Source organism: Pleurodeles waltl, chromosome 1_1, assembly GCF_031143425.1.
Source record: "Pleurodeles waltl isolate 20211129_DDA chromosome 1_1, aPleWal1.hap1.20221129, whole genome shotgun sequence".
Classification (NCBI taxonomy): domain Eukaryota; kingdom Metazoa; phylum Chordata; class Amphibia; order Caudata; family Salamandridae; genus Pleurodeles; species Pleurodeles waltl.
Window position 1 is genome coordinate 899,503,381 of NC_090436.1, and position 21,972 is coordinate 899,525,352.

The 21,972-nt window shown below is 43.9% G+C and overlaps 1 protein-coding gene across 2 annotated transcripts in view; it reads right to left on the reverse strand.

Moving 5' to 3' along the window:
* The window catches only part of VPS13A (vacuolar protein sorting 13 homolog A), a 1,844,906-nt gene that overhangs the window by 1,494,457 nt on the left and 328,477 nt on the right, over nucleotides 1-21,972 (reverse strand). For both annotated transcript variants that reach the window (XM_069230089.1, XM_069230094.1), the window contains exon 14: nucleotides 10,878-10,940. In XM_069230089.1, the coding sequence (XP_069086190.1) occupies nucleotides 10,878-10,940 (63 nt within the window). The remainder of the gene's footprint in view (nucleotides 1-10,877; nucleotides 10,941-21,972) is intronic.

The following is a 21,972-nucleotide window of genomic DNA, read 5'->3' on the forward strand; positions in this document are numbered from 1 at the left end:
TGTAGGACAAAATGCAAGAGTATGTGGTTTCACTTTATTCTTTATCAGATGGCTATCTTGCTGCACAACAATAGAAAATACTTCTATCCTGGCTTTTACCACAAAGTATGTCTGACTAGTGTTCTGTGGATAACTAAGCTAATGTCTAATTCCAACAGGATGAGAATGGGCTGCAGTGAAATAGGGATACTTAGGGAGCTAACAATTTGAGGGAAGAGCTTAATGGCATTCTCAGTATTTACTGGTACCCCTAGCAGGTAATCAAGAGATTAGGCCTTCAAAATGTTGACATCAAATGGTGTAACCCAGCTTTAGAAAAGTCTCAGCATGGTGCCCAATGCATGGAGATCACACAAAGGCCGAAGGTTCCCGACTCACAAAATCTGAAGAGCTTTGTGGAGTCCTAAATTTACATCACAAGAGCCTAATTTCTTATAAGTTGGAACATTCATTGTCTGCTGCCCGCAGCCTTTAGGCCAGTTTCTGTAGCACAACTGTGAGTATTTGATATTATAATAAGTTAACTTCTATTTGCACACTACAGTAATATAATAGGTTCTTGGTGATAGAGTAAAATAAATCAACACTGCACAAACTTCTGAAAGACATTTATAGATCAGACAACCAAGCTTTAAAACATTTCTAAAATGAAAATGTGAAGTTTAAAACCGCCACACAAGTGGGCGAGAATTCCACTGACTGCGGGGCAATGGAAATTACTCCCAGACTACGTTTCTGAGAGAGAAATGTGGAACAAAGCACAGTTAGCTTTTAAAGCAGGTGGCGCATTTTACACCAGACAAAATGAATAGAGATTTTGGAGTGAACATAGCTGTGTATAGGATAGTAAGCAATTCATATTGTGCTTTCTTATGCAAAAGGAATAAAAGGTCATCAGTGATTTTCCTTTCATTATGCTTCAGACAGTTGGCCAACATCTATCATTTCACTGCGATCAAACAGGTGCTAAAAGATGTTTGTGAAATTTGTCTCCATGCTGGTCTTCACCTTGCTAGCTAAAATGAACATAAGATGTGGGTCATCTGCATATATAAAAACATGCACTCCCAGAGTATAAAAGAGTCATGCTAGCAGCTGTAAGTAGATGTTGAATATATAAGGAGGGAGTAGCGTCCTTTCTACAATTCAGCTCTCATGAGGCAAAGGCAAAAAGAGAAAGGACAATGGAAAGTCATTTGTCCTTCAGGAAAGACTCAAAGTATCTGGCTTTCTCCGACAGCAAAATGCTGTGGAGCTGTTTCATTGGGAAGTCGTTATCAGTAGTGCTGAATAACACCAAAGATTGAGCAGTATCAATGACGAGCTACCATCATACCCCACCTCCCTACACAAATCCTCCAGAACTGTTAGCACCACTTGGCTTCACTAAAGCCTAATTGGAGGGGGATCTAGCAAGCCTTTCAACTGCACAAAACTATAAAACCTGAATACGACTGTGTTTTCATCATATCTGCTAATTATTAAAGCAGGAAATAGGATGGAAAACAGCCCAGTTTACGAGGTCAAGTTAGGGATTTTTGAAGGGGTGTTATTACTATATCAAACTTGCAAGGAACAGGAAACGATCAACTGTCAAAAGAAATCTTGACCAGCACAGTTGGCTGTGTGAAAATGCTTCATAATTTATTTTTCAGACTATGAGCAAGGACCTGTCTGTCACAAAAGGTCTTTGATGAATAATCTCTTTCATTGATAGGAGAATATTAAATTGAGCTGCGTCTTCCACATTAATGTGCTGATCAATATTTCCACCTCAAAATGTGACAGCAATTACTATCTATATCCAGCAGAGACTTACAAAACACAACTGGTGTCATCTTGGAAGATGTGCAGAGAGACAACACAACACTGGTTGGTGCCCTAAACCTATTGTGGGTATGTATTGCTACTATTGCCCTGCCAGATCCAGAATATCCAGCTAAATTACAGGGATGCCTACAACAATTCTATCTACAATAAGCAGAAAAGGAGTTTGATAGCTATCACACCTGATCTAGGTCTACTCTCACAGAGGACGAATCCTGATACATGAAGTGGACTCCAATATGTGTAGGATCTGACTAATGTTGCATCTGTGCCACTTCTTTATTTGATTTCTCTTTGATGAGATGGTAACACAACTCTGCTCTTGAGTAGGACAATACTACTTTGGTTGTCCAGATTGAACAGCAAGAAGGGCAATGGGAGAGCCTGCACCAATGCAGCAACCGACTTGGTACTGAGAGAGCGTAGCATATATAATCTATATTAACCTGAAATGTTTATGAATTAATGTGTGATAATGCTGTATAGAAACTGTAGTAATGAAATTTTCTTAAACGTGCACTTGAAATGTGACCACGGGGAGTGGCCGTCAATGAATTCGTGGATCAATAAAAATGACTAATGCCTATGAATATTCGAATTAGTGAATGATTTGCGCTAATTGTTAATGATTATGCTATTAAAGTTATGTTAAAGAAATCTTGTAGGCCTTAAGTTAGCACGAGCCGAAGCTTAGCTGCCTGGCTCTCATTTTCCTAACGTGCAGTGTGCTGACTCGCAAAAGGACATGACCTCTTGTTTTCTTCAAACTAGAAGCTGAATGTAACCATAGTAGATCCGTTCTCATGAAAATTCACATTGCTTGTAGAAAATATTAGACAAAATGCAACAGTGTAGATTAATGTAATGTACAAGGTCATTCAAACCGATGAAGACAATGGAGCTACTGACCAAAAGATGTGCAAAGAATTACAGAAGGATGAAATCATACCGGACGTGCTACCTCTGAAGACGTCAATCATATGGACCAATAAAATGTCTGCTAATATGGGGTGAAAGGTTAATGACATAATCTGTTTTCTTACTGGGTAAAGATAGTGGGATATAACCGCGGACCAATGAAATAATAGGGGAATGTACAACGAAAAAAGGATAAAAATCCATGACACAGAGGACCAACAGAATTAGGTAGGGAATGCTATTGATTTTATCCAGAAACTTTGTCACTCTGTTTGGTGACTAGCTATGGTTTATTAAAACCATCCTCTTCCTTAGATTGCCCATTTACACTGTACCTCCTTATGAGGGAAGTGCCCCTTTGCCCCGTAGCTGAGTTCTGACTGATGACGATTTGACTGATGTCCTGAAGACGAAGACTGAACCTGAGCGCTGACCTAAACCTTGGAGGGTAACTATGACAATGAAATTATAATTTGTCTGTTTGCTTTTCCTTTCTAGGTACCAACTGCTAACTTTTAACAGGGACCATAGTTTAGATGTTTTCCAAATTGGTGTTCTTAATCGTTTTACATGAAGCCCAACATGCCAATGCTAATCAGTGGTTAGGACAGGTGTTCACTAAACTGGCGCAAATAGACAAACGACTGTATCTATGCTTTGTTGAACTGACGCGCTAATGACATTCTGCTAAAATTGATCGATGTTCACGCCGTGTTATGTTCTGAGGTTCATGATTTTTGCTTTGATGAAATCCTATCAGAGTTGCCATATTGTGACTATGCTACTTTGCTTCTTGGTTTTAAGATTAACACATTTGCTCTTAGAATTGTAACTAATAGGGAATAAAACTCATAAAATTCTACTAAACGGGTGTGGTTATTCATGACCGCTAGGTCATGGTGGTGTCTTGAATTGATTAATGACTTTGACTAAAGTGAAATGCATTGTTGTAATAAATATTGATAACATTGACATATTGATTAGCTATCTCGTCCTAAGGTGTCTCTCAACTGGGTCAAAAGATTCATTGGCCTAAAAAGAGTCCTGATGTGTAATAAATTATTATAAAGGGTTAGCAGTTAGAGTATCACAGCTGTCCATACTCGTATGCTTCAGAGAACAATAGGCTTCATTTTTAGGACCAGAAGAGCGGTCTAAAAAGAAACTCTGAACAAGACTACCAAGGCGTTTTAGGTTTTTATGATGAGCAGAACTACCCTAATACTGGAAGTCTAAGACCACCAGCTGCTCCAAACATATCTTGGGGTCATGTTGTTAGGTTAGATTGGAAAAGGTGGTGTATGCTTAGTATGACATAGGTTTGTAACTGAAGAAGACACCCCAAAGTCGAATTCCACATTGTAGAAAAGGCGCTCATCCTACAAGAAAAGTTGATAGATTTCCTGGAGACAGTACCAAACAAATCTCACTCATTTTTTTTAAATTAACACTTAGTACTGTGTTAACAGTGCACATGGCTACCAGAGCACGTAAGCTCCTATCACAACTTGTACACAGTTTAAGCCACTACCCTTGAAGGCAAGGGTCTCAAAAGTTGCAAATATGTGGAGGAGAACCGGATATACGAGAAATGTACTTTTCTAAAATTCTTTGCTAAAAGTCATTTTTATGGTAGTACTTGCAAACACTGATTCCTACCTATTATTGTTGACATAATTTTTCAAGCAAGTAATCTGACCCCTTTTGCTTCTATAAATCTTTACCTGCATTTACTGTCATAGATAACAAGACTGCATTTCAAGAGTTGAGAGTCACACTGTATAGTAAACAGGCCTGCATGGCACAGAACAGAAGAATTACAACAACAAACACATACTTACACATTTAGTCAGAGATCTCTCCTGGTTAGCTTTTTATGAGTACATAATTTGATATTTGGTTAACAGAACTATCCAGTTACCTGCAAGAACAATGCCTATTTTTGATTTTACAAGGCACTTGAAGTGAGGACTTCTTTCTTTTTTTAAGTGCTTTTTTAGATCATTTTTACACGTGTAGAAGTTGGATGATGCCAATTGTCATTTCAAAATCATCTTGAAACTTTACTATTCACTTCTCGTGATCATCTCTTGATAGTCTACTTCCAACAACTACCTACCTATCCAACATCTAAATTTAGGACATTTTCATATTGCATTATATAACTAATCAATATATTTCATAGTAGTTGGAGGTTATTGTTTATTTCAGAATACATCCATTTAACTAGTTACACTTTCAACAACTAAATGGGAAAGAGGGTGTGACCAGATATCCAACATGGGAGACATGGTTTCACATTGTTCCTGCCATTGAAATCAAATTCAGCTTAGGAAACTTAGAATGAGCAGTCATCTGACAATAAAAACACAAGTGTTCGGAATGAGCAAACACTGGTGATTGCTATCCACACCTTGGAGACAGAAGAGTGCCTCAAAATAGAATTGTGTGTATGGAGACAGTGCAGAGGAGACACACGATGGCTAAGGATTGACCTAAGCATCGGTAATATAGGGTGCGAAAGGAGGAAATGAGAGCAATCGTGTTTGGTATGGGAGAAAAGAGATAATTTTTAAGTGGCTCGAATGAACATGATAACCCCTTGGACACTGTCTCAGCCCCCATCTTATAGAATGAACAATTAACTACACAAGTGCACAGAAGTCCTATAAAGACTTTGAAGGTATGTCTGATACCCAAGGAGTCTAACTCTGCTGAAGGAATTAAAGGCCTCATCCATGCTCATAGTGGAAAATATACTTCTGAAACAGTTAAGAGGTTTAAGCTGCTGCTGTCTGAACATTGTAACATCCTGCTTAGCACTGTGCCCCACAGGATGACTAGCCTGAAGGACCCATGCTGCTTGATGTAAAGGGTGGGGTTCAGTATGGCCGTTAGGCTCAAGTTCTAGAAACTAAAGTGGGAACAAGAATTAAAGTGGATTAAAATCTAAGCATAATGAGATGATTATGCTTTGTGGCACACTGTGTTAAAATCTGTCACTAGAATCACAAAATTCCTTCACTGTTGTGGCTGATATGTCCTCCATAATAAGGCCAATGAAAATAAAGGGAAAAAGGATTATTAAGTATAGGGAGGTTAATCATACAATGGGAAGCATTGTCATTGAAAAGTTGCAGGTCGTAACCTACAAAGTTTAATGAAGAGAATAAATAGAAACTTCTTCAAAACCCAAAACCCTCCACTGGGCATCTTGAAGGATAGATGCTGCGACTTCCTGAACAGATATCTATAAGTAAAAACAAACAATCATTCCATCAGTGCTACTGTAGCAATGAGCTGATTGCTAGGTCTCCAATGGCTGAGCTAACTCGAGGAAGCCTGTTGGAAGCTGGCCTGGTCTGTGGTGGGTACCTAAGGTACTTACACCAAGTATACCCTCTTAGTGAAGTGTAGGCAGTGTCTAGAAGCCAGGCCCTCTAGAGAAAGCTTGTGCAATACCACCGTAGTCACACAGCACTTACACACATACAAGAAAACACCCAGTTGTACAAATATAAAGGTAATTTATTTTTGGAACACAATACCACAAAATACTAGAAGGACAACCCTCCAATAGGAGGTAAGTAATACACTAAATATATACACTAGCAATCAGAAAAAGGCATAAAAAAAGTTTAGAAAACAGTGCAAATAGCAATAACCTATAATGACCCAAGCCGTACTTAAAAAAAAAGAAGAAAAAAAAGAAGGAAAATGGAATGTGAACACAGGACCCTCACCTAGGTAAGTGGAATTGGTAGAGGGGAGCTGGGGGTACTAGAAAACCACAGAGGTAAGTAACACAACACCCCCCAGCGACCAGAAAAGCAGGAGTAAATCACTGTATTTTCCCCAAACCACCCAAATAGAGGAAAAGGAGAAAAGAAGACACCAGCAGTGGATTCTTGAAGAAAGAAGACCTGTGGAGAAAGGGGACCAAGTCCAAAAGTCACAGTGGAGTCCAGAAGGAGTAGGAGCTACTACCCACCCAGCTGTACTTGCAGGAGTTGGTCGACGGTCATGAAGAATAAGTCAGCACTGCAGCCCTGGAGCTGGAGAAGAGTTCCTGATGGATACAGAAGATGACCCTTGCTGGAATGAAGATTGCAGATGGGTGTCTGTGCAGGAATTCTACCAACAAGCCTTGGTAAAGCCAAACTTCTGGTTAGTGGAAAAGTGGTGCTGTGCGGACCAGCAAGGCCCAGGAGGACTCAACCCAGGAGAGGGAGTCGCATAGGACCCTCACCGTCACAGAGAGTCCACACGAGCAGAGGCAGCACCCACAGGAGTCACACAGGACGGGGACACAGGAGTCGCAGAAGAAGCCCACACAGCACTACAGGGAGTGCAGAATTATTAGGCAAATGAGTATTTTGACCACATCATCCTCTTTATGCATGTTGTCTTACTCCAAGCTGTATAGGCTCGAAAGCCTACTACCAATTAAGCATATTAGGTGATGTGCATCTCTGTAATGAGAAGGGGTGTGGTCTAATGACATCAACACCCTATATCAGGTGTGCATAATTATTAGGCAACTTAACAAAAAACAAATATATACCCATTTCAATTATTTATTATTACCAGTGAAACCAATATAACATCTCAACATTCACAAATATACATTTCTGACATTCAAAAACAAAACAAAAACAAATCAGTGACCAATATAGCCACCTTTCTTTGCAAGGACACTCAAAAGCCTGCCATCCATGGATTCTGTCAGTGTTTTGATCTGTTCACCATCAACATTGCGTGCAGCAGCAACCACAGCCTCCCAGACACTGTTCAGAGAGGTGTACTGTTTTCCCTCCTTGTAAATCTCACATTTGATGATGGACCACAGGTTCTCAATGGGGTTCAGATCAGGTGAACAAGGAGGCCATGTCATTAGATTTCCTTCTTTTATACCCTTTCTTGCCAGCCACGCTGTGGAGTACTTGGACGCGTGTGATGGAGCATTGTCCTGCATGAAAATCATGTTTTTCTTGAAGGATGCAGACTTCTTCCTGTACCACTGCTTGAAGAAGGTGTCTTCCAGGAACTGGCAGTAGGACTGGGAGTTGAGCTTGACTCCATCCTCAACCCGAAAAGGCCCCACAAGCTCATCTTTGATGATACCAGCCCAAACCAGTACTCCACCTCCACCTTGCTGGCGTCTGAGTCGGACTGGAGCTCTCTGCCCTTTACCAATCCAGCCACGGGCCCGTCCATCTGGCCCATCAAGACTCACTCTCATTTCATCAGTCCATAAAACCTTAGAAAAATCAGTCTTGAGATATTTCTTGGCCCAGTCTTGACGTTTCAGCTTGTGTGTCTTGTTCAGTGGTGGTCGTCTTTCAGCCTTTCTTACCTTGGCCATGTCTCTGAGTATTGCACACTTGTGCTTTTGGGCACTCCAGTGATGTTGCAGCTCTGAAATATGGCCAAACTGGTGGCAAGTGGCATCGTGGCAGCTGCACGCTTGACTTTTCTCAGTTCATGGGCAGTTATTTTGCGCCTTGGTTTTTCCACACGCTTCTTGCGACCCTGTTGACTATTTTTAATGAAATGCTTGATTGTTCGATGATCACGCTTCAGAAGCTTTGCAATTTTAAGAGTGCTGCATCCCTCTGCAAGATATCTCACTATTTTTGACTTTTCTGAGCCTGTCAAGTCCTTCTTTTGACCCATTTTGCCAAAGGAAAGGAAGTTGCCTAATAATTATGCACACCTGATATAGGGTGTTGATGTCATTAGACCACACCCCTTCTCATTACAGAGATGCACATCACCTAATATGCTTAATTGGTAGTAGGCTTTCGAGCCTATACAGCTTGGAGTAAGACAACATGCATAAAGAGGATGATGCGGTCAAAATACTCATTTGCCTAATAATTCTGCACTCCCTGTACAAAAGAGGATCCCATGCCGCTGGAGAACCACGCAGGAAGCTGTGCTTTGCAGGAAGGAGTGCTGGAAGCTGAAGCTACACGTCCCCTGAAGATCCCTTGGAGGAGATGCAAACGAGCCTTGGCAGCTGCAAAAGACGCTGTGCAAGGGGGTACTGTCCTGCATGGGAAGGCAAAGGCTCACCTCCACAAAAGTTGGACAGCTGGCAGAGAGGACCAATAGGATTACTCCAGACCACAACCCGTGATGCAGGTCCCACGCAGCTCAAGATGAGGGGAGAGCCACGCAGCTGGTCGCTTGCTGTTGGTGCCTGCGGTTGCAGAGGAGTGACTCCTTCACTCCAAGGCAGATTCCTTCTTCTTCTTGTGCAGGTTGAAGAGTTGCTGTCTTCTGAGGATGCACAGTTGGGGAAAAGTTGCAAACTGGAAGGAGCAGTGGACACAAAGATGCAGAAGAGTCTTCTTCGTTGATTGCAGCATTGACGGTTCCTGGAGAGTCCAGTCGCAGTTCCAGTGGCCAGAAGTCGAAGTGGAGGTTGCAGAGGAATCCTGCTGGAGTCATGCGAGCCGAATCCGAGGACCCACCCAAAGAGATGCTAAATAGCCCTGAAAGGGGGATTGGTCACCTACCCAGGTAAGCACCTATCAGGAGGGAGCTCTGATGCCACCTGCCTGGACTGGCCACTCAGATGCTCCCAGAGTTCCCTGCCAAACTTCGAAATAAGATGGCTGAATCCAGGGGCCCTCTGGAGGAGCTCTGAGCACCACCACTGGGGTGGTGATTGACGGGGAGTGGTCACTCCCCTTTCCATTGTCCAGTTCTGCACCAGTGCAGGGACTGGGGATCCCTGAACCGGTGTGGACTGGTTTATGCACAGAGGGCACCAAATGTGCCCTTCTAAGCAAACCAGTGGCTTGGGGAGGCTACTCCTCCAAGCCAGTCACACCTATTTCCAAAGAAGAGGGTGTTACCTCCCTCTCCCAAAGGAAATTGTGCGTTCTGCCTTCCTGGGCTTGATAAGATCAAGCAGCAGGAGGGCAGAAACCGGCCCGGAAAACCCTGTAAGACTGGTGGTAGCAATGCTGGGAGTCCTCTAAGGAACCCCCAGAGTGCATGAAATCATACTTCTAATACTTGCAGCAGTATTGGGGTATGATTCAGACATGTTTGATACCAAACATGCCCAGGTTCGGAGTTACCATTATGTAGCTGGATATAGGTAGTGACCTATGTCTAGTACACAGGTAAATTGGTGTCCCTGCGCTCACAAAGTCCAGGAAAATGGATCTGGAGTTTGTGGGGGCACCTCTGCTAGTGCAGGGGTGCCCTCACACTCGGGTACCTGCACCCTGCCCTCTGGGCTGAGTGGGCATACCATAGGGGTGACTTACAGTGACCAGGTGCAGTGACATGTAGCATGAAAGGGTGCATGCACCTGTTTCACGCAGGCTGCAATAATGGCAGGCTTACAGAACCCTTTGCATGGGCTCCCTATGGGTGGCAGAATAACTGCTGCAGCCCAAAGGGATCCCCTGGAACCCCAATGCCCTGGGTACCTAGGTACCATATACTAGGGACTTACATAGGGGGATCAGTATGCCAATAGTGGGAAGTAAAAGGTACACTCTACAGGAGAGAGCAAAACTACTAGGGTCCTGGTTAGCAGGATCCGAGTAGACAGTCAAACCCACTGACAACAGGCAGAAAATGGGGGTAACCATGACAAGATAGAGGGCACTTTCCTACATGGTCCAACTGTTGCATTACTGCATAAGCCATTACATCTCATGAAGAGGACAAAAAATTCAGCAAACAGAGAACTGCATCAATCTACAAAAATTATCAGGGTTTGGAGTTAGGAGCTCTGATTCAAGACAGCAATGAAGAGGTATAATATGTCATACCTGTAAAGTCACGTATGTTGAACAGTTGAATAAACCTCTAAAACTAATGTGATCATGATGCAAAGCAACTGAGAGAGTGATCAATTATAGATCCCAACATGCTCAAAGTACTAGAAGACATAGCACAGTTCATTTATCACCCTGACCTTTGGTGACTGCCTCCATATCCAAAAAGACACAAAACAGAATTTTCTTAACAAAGCATGCAAAGCAAATAGTTTACTGGGCAAACATCTGTACATTCTAAATGACAATTGGTTCTCTTAAAAAAACAACTGAGATTTAAATTTCAAAAATCCAACCAGACAAGGTAGTAAGTAAATCTATACTTACTTCAACCTCGGCCTGTTGTCTGGCAAGAGTAATGTTGAATACATCAAGAGTCTTCTCAAATACCTATAAAGTGAGAAGAAGTGGTCTTACTGGTTTTTGCTGATTACAAGTATGAATAAACAAATAAAATTACATTGGAAAATATACTATGGGCGCACAGCGTCCAAGGTATCACAGTCAATATATTAAAACATCAGATCAATAAATTCACACACAATACAGAAACCCTACATTTAAAAAGGTACTTACTGCCACATATTCGCTTTAGACAATTTACAAGAAGCTAGGTAAACTGTTTTACTACTTATTTTTTATAGTACTTTTCGTTTCCAAGTAACACTATCTTCATGATAAGGAAATCTTCATGATAAGGAAAGCTTCATGCCCCACAAACTCCTTCAACAGCTTTAACTATCATGTGATATATTTCAGGTTGATTGCTATAACGTGTATTACACTGGGGCCCTTTGCTAAACACAAAAGTACTTGAATCATTACTGTTCAAATTTCTACAAAGTTTCACCAAACACCAGTGCCCATTTGCTACTTTTCAGTTTCCTGAAATCTACTTAAATAATTGCCAATCCAAATAAAAGTGTAAGATTTAGCAAAGTCAAAAATAGGTTTTTGGGACAATTTAAGAAACATGGGACTGATTCACAAAATCCAAAAGTATTGTACCACAATTTGAAATCCATTCCTCCACACTTCTTGAAAGAATATGCTTCATTTTCTGAATGTCTAACCCAGCATGCCAGACTTGAGAATATTCTACTGCAATTTGTGGAATTTCGTGATGGAAAATGCCTAAATCCCAATTATGTGGTAGTACTGGACTATTCTGACCAGATAAAACTTACATCTGATGCACCATCAGTAAATTATGTACATCACATTTCACTACACAGAACCACATTAGAGAAAGCAAAATGTGGTAGATAGCATGTTAACCAAAAAGTGCTTTGTGTGGTTTCTTGGACTCTTAGTTATTATTCTTCCTTTTCATCAATGGTTGTTAACTTTGGTACTGAAAACACATAAAAGGTGATGGAAGGAATGCTTGCAAATAGTATAAACCAGTGACAATTGCTCTGAGAAGCATTCCTTCCCAATGTTTTTTGCTCTCTGTGACACTTTAGACCCACGTCTGCCATATGAAAATCACTTCTTACAATGCTCCTCACAGGAAAAGTCGACCACAAAACTACAGAAGAGGCCAACTACAAAAGGAGGCACATGCAACCTCAGACCAGTTTCAGGCCTAGTAAGTCTAAACCTGGCCTTACTATAATAAAAACCCTGCCCCAGGAGCACAGTAAGAACCACACCAAGAAAGCAGCCACTATGGCTGAATTCTTGGCTTTCAGCTAGTCCCAGCTCACGCTCTACTTGTTTAGTGTTAGTACACATTTATTTCCCAAATTGCAGTGCTCCAGACCAATCCATAAAGACTCATTGTTAAAGACTAGAGCTTAATGACTGTATGCGCCCATGTAAATCTACAATAGGTTTGTTAGGTTCACCCTACAAATTCTTCTTACTTCAAGTGTAAGGAATTCAATCTTTAGCGATCCACCAAATGTTATACTATGTTCCAGAAGAAGCACGGGTATACCTTTACTAAGCAATAGTCACCTTTCCACATCCAGTGGACAAGTCTGCAATCAACATCATCTAAGGATATTGTTAGCGGTACCTAACCACTGACTGTAGCATGGTCATTGACTTGGTGAATGTAAGAAAGAATATCATTTTGTAGTGGTCCACCATTTTATTGAGTTTGGGAAAAATGGGAGACAGTGAGCGTCTGCTATTGTGTAGGTAAGCCTAATTTATGTTTTCCATGAACAAGCTTAATATTCAATTAAAACAAATTTCATGAATCAGCTTCACAAATGCTAAAGAAAATGCTATATTTTTCACTTAAAGAAATACTCCAAAATAAGTGTAGTGTAAAAGCAGCTTTTAAGAACTGTAGTTTCTTTCTTAAATGTTTGAATGTTTTTAGCGTCACTGCATATTAAATTCACAACTAATACTGTAATGTATTTCACACAACTGTACAAACTACTTTCAAGACTTAATTTTGCAAACCTGCATATTCGTCACTTTTTAGAAGTAAGATCTTTTTGAACTACAATTTGACAACCATCAAAGAGCTTTTGTTTTGAACTGCACTTTTTGCTACCTGAAAGACAACTGTCTTAGAATCATGCTGCCCAGAAGCTCTGTTCCAGACATTGGAATATAAATCCCACGACTGTTATCAACGAAAGACCTTGTCACTGATAGATTGCGAACCGTGACAGCATGCAGAATTTAATTAGGAACATTATTTAAACTTAGTGGGACACTTAACAGAATGGGGAGGAGGGTGAGCAGTAGTGACTTTATGCTTAGAGTATCTATCGGAAAGAGCTTTACTGAAGCCAATTAACTTCCTCTTGCAGATTCCTTTACTTTTCAATAGATACAAAAATAATATCTCCGAAAGGTGGACAGACTGAGGAATGGACATCACACAAGAAAATCCAGCAGCAACAAGCAGGCTATATGGCCCTCCTTATTAAACTCGAAAAGTGACAACAGTGACATATTGGTTGCATATCTCTCTTAGTTTCCCTGACAATATCACGATGGTGCTAAACACACTAACAAACATCAGTTGCCAGGATGTAGATGTTTCAAGCAAAGAAACCCCTGCCTAAACCAATTAGAACAGAGCACTCCTAACAATTTGAATACATGATCAATACATAATACTCCAAGAGCATATAATGATAACACATATAATAATGTATGATATAGTCACTGCAAAAGAAGGAATCAAATAGATGTATTTTTTTTTTTACTAAGCATACAATAAACACATGATCAGCAATATATAATTCCTCATAGCAAACAATCAAGAGTTCAAATATGTTGATGATCTTGGTAACATTAACGATTCAGCCGACGAGCGTTTCATCCCCACCAGGAGACTTCTTCAAGGCATGTACAGTCTCTAAAGAATGAGTATGAGTACCGGATCCAAAAGCAAATTTCCGTATACAGTATCAGTCCAAAGTAATGTCAAAACAGCTTCGAAATCAAATATGAGTTCCACCTCGTACTAGTCATAAAAATTAAAATAGTTTATGCAAAGTCTGATTATCAAAATTTTACCACTGGGCTATTCCGTTGCCATATTTATTTGACTGCCAAGAGGCTAACAAGATCATACGGTGCTACTATTTCTATCAGCTTTAGAGGTCACACCATGTTCTTAGATACTATCTAAATAAATGGTCTCATTGAGGACTACGGGGGTCATTATGAACATGCTGGCGGTCTTTCTATAGACCACGAGCCCCCTTGGGACCCCGCCGGCCGTATAATATACATTCTGCTGGGCCAGCGGTCGGAAACATTGTTTCCGTCCACCGGCCCAGCAGAATGCCTGGCCGGGACATTGTCGGCCGCACCACAAGATCACTGACCTGCGCGATGGGGCCCCGAGGGGGGCAACGGAGCACCCCTTCTGCCAGCCTTTCCATGGTGGGGAAACCCACCAGGGAAAGGATGGGGGAAATGGGATCGTTATGAGAGGGGCAGCAGCGCTGCCGTGACAGATAATGATGCCGTCCACCATCAGGCTGCCTGTCGGAGGCAGCCCATCGGTGGAGGAGGGCTTCATTATGTGGCGGTCTCGGCCGCCATGCCGGGATTTCCCGCCACCGCCGGCATGGCGGCCCAGACCGCCAAGATCATAATGAGGGCCTATGCATCTTGACCAAAACACCAAATATCCAACATATACAAGTCAAGATATCACTTTTAAAAATTTAAGTAAGTTTAGACCATAGAAATCAATGAATGTGTTTGTTTTAGGGCAAAGTACCTTGGATGTGTCAAAAATCGAAGACAAGAGCAGGTGCAGAGGAGGGGAGGCATCAGAAAAGCAAGCAATGTCTCGGTTCCTTACTGCCAGGGGATGTGATGCATTTGTTCCTTACTGTCACAAGGAGGTGATGCATCGGTTCCATACTGTCAGGGGATGTGATGCGTACGTTTCTGAACACGCAGCCTCTGTTTCTTATTGTGGTGCAAGGTCGATGGAGAAAGTAGAGCCCAGGGACGATGTGTTGAAAATCCAGACGCGCTGTGTTGGTCTACAGTGGAGAAGCAGGTGCTGCGTCGATTCTGCTGCAGCAGTGCTTGCACTGCGGCAATTCTGCAGAGGCGGTGCAGGCGCTGCGTTGGATCTGTGCAGCAATGTATGGTTCCCAGCAGCAAAGCAGGCACTCCATTGGATCCTTCCTGCAATGCGTTGATTTACAGCGGCAATCGGAGTCGGTGTGTGGATTTTCTGCTTAAGGTCACCAGAACTCACTTCCAAAGTTCTAGAGACTGGATTTGGCACCACTTGGCAAGTTAAGACTCTCAGCAAGAGAGCCCAGGTGCTGGTAGATGAAAACTTTCATGGTCCTGAAACTTCTAACAGGAGGCAAGCTCTGTTCAAGCCCTTGAAGAACCTTGGAAAGGAGGATGTACAAAGCAAAGTCTAGTCCTTTCACTCCCAGGACAAAAGGAGCAAGCAGCAGGCCAGCACAACAAAGCAGCAGGTAGAGTGGCAGTCCCTCCTAAAGCATCCAGCTCTTCTTCCTGGCAGAATGTCCTCAGTGCAGAAGTGTTCTAACTATGTGGTGACCAAGGTCCTTATACCCTTTTCTGTCTTTGAAGTAGGCCAATGTCATTGAGAAGTCTTTGTAGCACACAAGTGTAGGAGACTGGCCTGGCTTATAGTGGGTACCAATGGTACGTACACCTTATGCCAGGTCCAGTTATCCCTTATTAGTAGAGTGTAGTAGTGTTCTAGCAGCTTAGGCTGACAGAGGTAGCTATAGCAGAGCAGCCAAGGCTGAACTAGGAGCCATGCACAGCTCATGCAATACCACTTCGATCATATAGGTACTATTTCTTAAGAAAGACAATACTCCTAGTTATAAATAAAGGTACTTTATTTTAGTGACAATGTGCCAAAAATATCTCAGAGGATACACTCCGTTAGGAGGTAAGTAACATATACACAATATACACAACTAACCAAATCAGGTAAGTAAAACAGTCAGAAAATGGTGCAAACACTGTAGAATGCAATAGGCCTAGGGGCAACACAAACCATATACTAAGAAAGTGGAATACGAACCACAAATGGACCCCTAGGCTAGTGTAGTGTGTAGAGGGTCACTGGGAGTGTAAGAAAACACTAAGGGTGTATAGAAGACTTGCAAAGGAATGGGACCAAGTCCAAGAGTCGCTAGAGTGTCCGGGGGGTGGGGGGGAGGGCAGGAGCCCACTAAACCCCGGGTGAAGGTGCAAAATGGATACCCCCGGCTGGAAGAAGCTGCAGGTTTTGCAACAACAAAAGGAGGTAGGAAGTTCTTCTTCGTGCAGAAGATGTCCCATGGCGTGCTGGAGGAAGCAAAGTTGTTTCCTTGGCAAAATACCACAAACACGCCTTGCTAGCTGCAAGAGTCGCAGTTGGAGAAAAAGGGTGCTGCCCTGTCCCAAGAAGGACCAGGATGTTGCCACTTGGGAGAAGAGACAGAGGGGTCCCTCAGCAACGTAGAGAGCCCTCAGACAGGAAGGAAGCACCCGCAGGAGTCCTTGAACACGGGTTCAAGAAGACTGAACACGGCAGTCGTCTCAACACTGCAAAGAGAGGTCCCACGACACTGGAGATCAACTCAGAGAGCTGAGCATCGCAGGGCGGAGTGCTGGGGACCGAGGCTTGACTGTGCATGCAGGATTTCTTGGAAATGTGCACAGAAGCCCTGGTACCTGCAGATCACGCAGTGCACAGGATTACTGTCTGGGGAGGGGAGGCAAGGACTTACCTTCTCCAAATTCGGACAGTTGGACCACTGGACAGTCTGGGTCACTTGGGTCCACCACCTGTGTTCCAGGGGCCACGCTCATCAGGATGAGAGGGGACCCAGAATACCGGTGAAGCTGAAGTTTGGTGCCTGCTGAAGAAGGGGGAAGATTCCGTCGACCCACAGATTTCTTCGTGGCTTCCAGTGCAGGGTGAAGGCAGGCAGCCCCCAGAGCATGCACCACCAGGAAACAGTCGAGAAAGCTGTCAGGATTGGGCGCTACAATGTCACTGGTAGTCTTCTGGCTACTTTGTTGCAGTTTTGCAGGCGTCCTGGAGCAGTCACGGGTCGATCTTTGGCAGAAGTGGAAGAGAGAGATGCAGAGGAACCCTGATTAATTCTTGCAAGTCGTAATCTGGGGAAAAGCCCACTGGAGAGACCCTAAATAGCTCTCCGAGGAGGATTGGCCACCTAGTTAGGTATGCACGAATCTGGAGGGGTCTCTGATGTCACCTGCTGGCACTGGCCACTCAGAGGCCTCCAGAGTGCCCCACACCTCTGAAAGCAAGATGGCAGAGTTCTGAGACACACTGGAGGAGCTCTGGCACCACTCCTGGAGTGGTGATGGACAGGGGAGTGGTCACTCCCCTTTCCTTTGTCCAGTTTCGCGCCAGAGCAGGGACTGGGGATTCCCTAAACCGGTGTAGACTGGCTTATGCAAGGAGGGCACCATCTGTGCCCTTCAAAGCATTTCCAGAGGCTGGGAGAGGCTGCCCCTCCCCAGCCTTTAACACCTATTTCCAAAGAGAGAGGGTGTAACACCCTGCTCTCAGAGGAAATACTTTGTTCTGCTTTCCTGGGACTGGGCTGCCCAGACCCCATGGGGGAGAACCCTGACTGTGGGGTGGCAGCAACTGTAGCTACAGAGGAAACCCCAGAGAGCTGGTTTGGCAGTACTGGGGGTCCATAGTGGAGCCGTTAGGATGCATGGAATTGGCTCCCCAATACCAAATTTGGAATGGGGGGACAATTCCATGATCTTAGACATGTTACATGACCATATTCAGAGTTACCATTGTGAAGCTACATATAGGTATTAATCTATATGTAGTGCACGCATGTATTGGTGTCCCCGCACTCACAAAGTCCGGGGAAATGGCCCTGAACAGCAGGTGAAGGTTAGACATATAGGTGACTTATAAGTTACTTAAGTGCAGTGAAAATGGCTGTGAAATAACGTGTGTGTTATTTCACTCAGGCTGCAATGGCAGTCCTATGTAAAGGTTTGTCTGAGCTCCCTATAGGTGGCAAAAGAAATGCTGCAGCCCATATGGATCTCCTGGAACCCCAATACCATGGGTACTTAGGTACCGCATACTAGGGAATTATAAGGGTGTTCCAGTATGCCAATTGAAATTGGTAAATGTGGTCACTAGCCTATAGTGAAACATTTAAAGGCAGAGAGAGTATGAGCACTGAGGTTCTGATTAGCAGAGCCTCAGTGACACATTTAGGCACTACACAGGTATACACATTCAGGCCACAAACTATGAGCACTGGGGTCCTGGATAGCAGGATCCTGGTGAGACAAGAAAAAACATACTGACATACATCTAAAATTGGGGGTAACACGCCAAGAAAGATGGTTCTTTCTTACAACAAAACCCTGCCTTTCCCTGCCCTGACTCCAGACACACTCCAGGGGTTGGAGACTGCTTTGTTTGAGGACAGGCACAGCCCTATTCAGATGCAAGTATCAGCTCCTCCCACCACTCTAGCTCAGGAAGACCTATCAGCCGGGTGATGGACCACTGAGATATGCAGGGCACACCCCAGTTCCCTTTGTGTGACTGTCTAGAGGGAATGCACAAACAGCCCATCTGTCATCCTGACCCAGATGTGTATTTAGCAGAAAGGCAGAGGCACAGAATGATTGAGCAAGAAAATGCCCACTTTCTAAAAGTGGCATTTTCAAACTCACATTTCAAAAACCAACTTTACCGAAATATGTATTTTTAAATGGTGAGTTCAGAGACCCCAAATTCCTTATCTGTCTATCTGCTCTCAATGGGAAATTACACTTTAAAGATATTTCAAGGCAATCCCCATGTTACCCTATGGGAGAGATAGACCTTGCAATAGTGAAAAACAAGTTTAGCAGTATTTCACTATTAGGACATCTAAAGCACACCAATACTTGTCCTACCTTTTAAATACCCTGCACCCTTCCCATGGGGTTGCCTTGGGCCTAATTTAGAGGGGGACTTACATTTAGTAAAAGGAAAGGTTTGGGCCTGGAAACTGGGTGCACTTGCCAGAGAGCAATGGCAGTTTAAAAGTACACACACAGTCGCTGCAATGGCAGGTCTGAGACATGTTTACAGAGCTACTCCGGTGGGTGGCACAATCAGTGATTCAGGCCCAATAGTAGCAATTGATTTACAGACCCTGGGTTGACATAGTTCACTTTACTAGGGACGTAGTAGTAAATCAAATATACCAATCATGGATAAACCAAAAAGTCACCAATACAATTTAGACAGGAAGCACTTACACTTTAGCACAAAGAATCATTTCCAACACAACCCCCTCCCAGCCTCAAGCCAGGGAATGCGAATAAATATCTTGCTGGGCTTCACTGCTTAAGGCAATAGAACCTAGACAATGGCCCAGTACTAAAGGGGCTCTTGCTAGTTCTACGCCTCTATGAACCCTGGTTGATCCCTCTGTGTACACACTCAGGTCCCACTGAACTAACCCAGGGGAAATCTACTCCTCATCTGTGGACTCAGTCTGGCCAGCACCTAACCTTACCTTTCTCACAGATGCATCCCATTAGGCGGACAGTACCACCATGGCCAACATTGTCATGTGGCCCATTCTATCCATTTGGTCTGACTTTGATACCCAACACAGGGAAAACACAGACCACAAGGAGAACAACCAACAGAGGCCACTGACAGATGTCAGTGTTAAGAGCCAGGCCCTAGACCATCCCAGGGTCTCTATCCTCTGTGGTTTTGAAAAGTGAGGGACAGTAACCCCAGGTGCCTTGCACCCTTTTTCCACTTCACCTCCCACCAGTTCAGGGGTGGCATCCTGAGACCTTCTTCTGTTGGGAACCCGGTCCATCCTTGGCTGAGTCTCCCACATACAACTTCTTTGGACGGCAGTGCAGAGCCAGCAGTCCGCCTTCATGGCAAGCTTCCAGGTATCAGAAGGTTTGCTGTCAATAGAATGCTGGTGCAGCTCTGAAAAAAAACAACCAGACTAGTGTTCCCATACAATCAAACTGTAGAGCTCTTGATAGACTGTTACCTCCTTGCCCATAACCCAACCATCCAGTGCTCTGCAAAAGGAATCAACATACTCGATACAAGTTTCAGAACCAAGTTCAATACTCTCCCTAAACTTTACCCTGTAACTTTCTGGGCTGAGACCATATCTCCTGGTTAGAGCTTCATTCATGGCGGGGTACCTCATCCGATCAACTTGCTCTAAAGCTAACAAGGTGTCCCTCCCCTATACTGAGCAGTACCTCCACAGGCCTGCGCCCCCTCATCTTTCTCAGGGACCCTGTTCATTGACAAAGCCACTTCATACCCGCTAAACCACTGCTCAAGTCACCCCTAAAAACAAAATGCTTCATCCTTGGGTACATATACCCTTCCTTAAAAAGTGAACTGTAGAACTGCTGCTACCATCGGTGCTGGGCCTGCTCTTCAAATCCAGCTCCTTCTAGCTCAGCCATGAGCTAAAATGATTTTTTTTCTTCCATGGCAATTTGTGCTTTCCCTGCCTCTCTTTGGAACCTGGCTAGTTCAAACTGGAGCTCCCTAGCCTCCCACCTGTCCTTCAGTTCCTCTGGGAACAGACCTTAGGAACAAACATTACTGCTTGCCCTGGAAGGTGCCTTCCTCCCAAGCAGATTCTGATCCACAAAATCACCAGCTCTGCTCCTCTCTATCCACAATAGCATTCTCCTACCTTGTGTACTCACTAGCCTTCTTTGCTGCCAACCAGGCCCTGAGGCCTTTAATAAGACATTTGAGCTCCATGCAGAACTCTTTGAGCTGAGGTACCGAATAGGTCTCCAACCTCTCCTGCTCAAACACCAAATCTGCAGCTTCAGCTGATGGCTCACTAGAAATGAGACACAATGGCGAATAAAACTCAAAAGTTACAAAGAGAAGAAAAAAAAAAAAAACTACTATGATGGGGTTGCAGGAAAGTGCCCCTTTTGGCATGGTTACCCACCCCCACGTTTTGGGATCCTGCTAACCAGGCCCCATCACTTATTTTCTTTCCCTAAACTGTACCATTGCTTCCACAATTGACACCCCTGACACACAGCTAAGACCACTGTAAAAGGTACCAGCGGTACCAATGGTTCTGTGGCCAGAGAGGGTCCTAAGGGCTGCAGCATGTATTTCGCCACCCTAAGGGACCCCTCCCCAAACACATGCACACTGCCATTGCAGCTTGTGTGTGCTGGTGGGGAGGAAAAGGTAAAGTCAAAATCACATCCCTCTCTGGGTGCCATGCTCACAAACCACTGACTGTGGCATAGGCCTGTCACCCCTCTAACAACCCTAAGGCAGGGACCACTATACCACAGGTAAGGGCATATCTGCATGGGCAATATCCCCCTTCAGTGTATAAGTCCATTCTTAGACATTGCAAGTGCAGTGTGGCCACATTGATAACATTGTCATTACGAACTCCACAGCTCCACGATGGCTTCACTGAAGACTGGGAAGTTTGGTAACAAATGCCTCAGCACAATAAACCCACACTGATGACAGTGTGGGATTTGTTGTAAAATGCACACAGAAGGCATCTTAGCGATGCCCCCTGTTTTTCACCTAACCCATTAGTGTAAGGCTGACCAATTTGTGCTAGGCTCTAACAGACAAGTTTCTGACCCCACAGAGAAGAGCCTTTGTGTTATCTGGGGTCAGGAACAAAGCCAGCTCTGGGTAGAGGTGATTCACACCTCCCCCCCTGAAGGAACTGCAACACTTGGCGGTGAGACTCAAAGGCTCCTGTCTTGCGTTACACTGCCCCATGGCACTACAGCCCGCCTACCGGACCAAGCCCCACTTTTGGCGGCAGGTCCGGCTGGAAAATTAGTATACACAAGTAGGAGTGTCCACACCAGCTGGGAGACCCCTTTGTGCACAGATCGCAGATGAACAACTCCTGGCAGAATCATCCATCTTGTTTTGGAGGAAGCT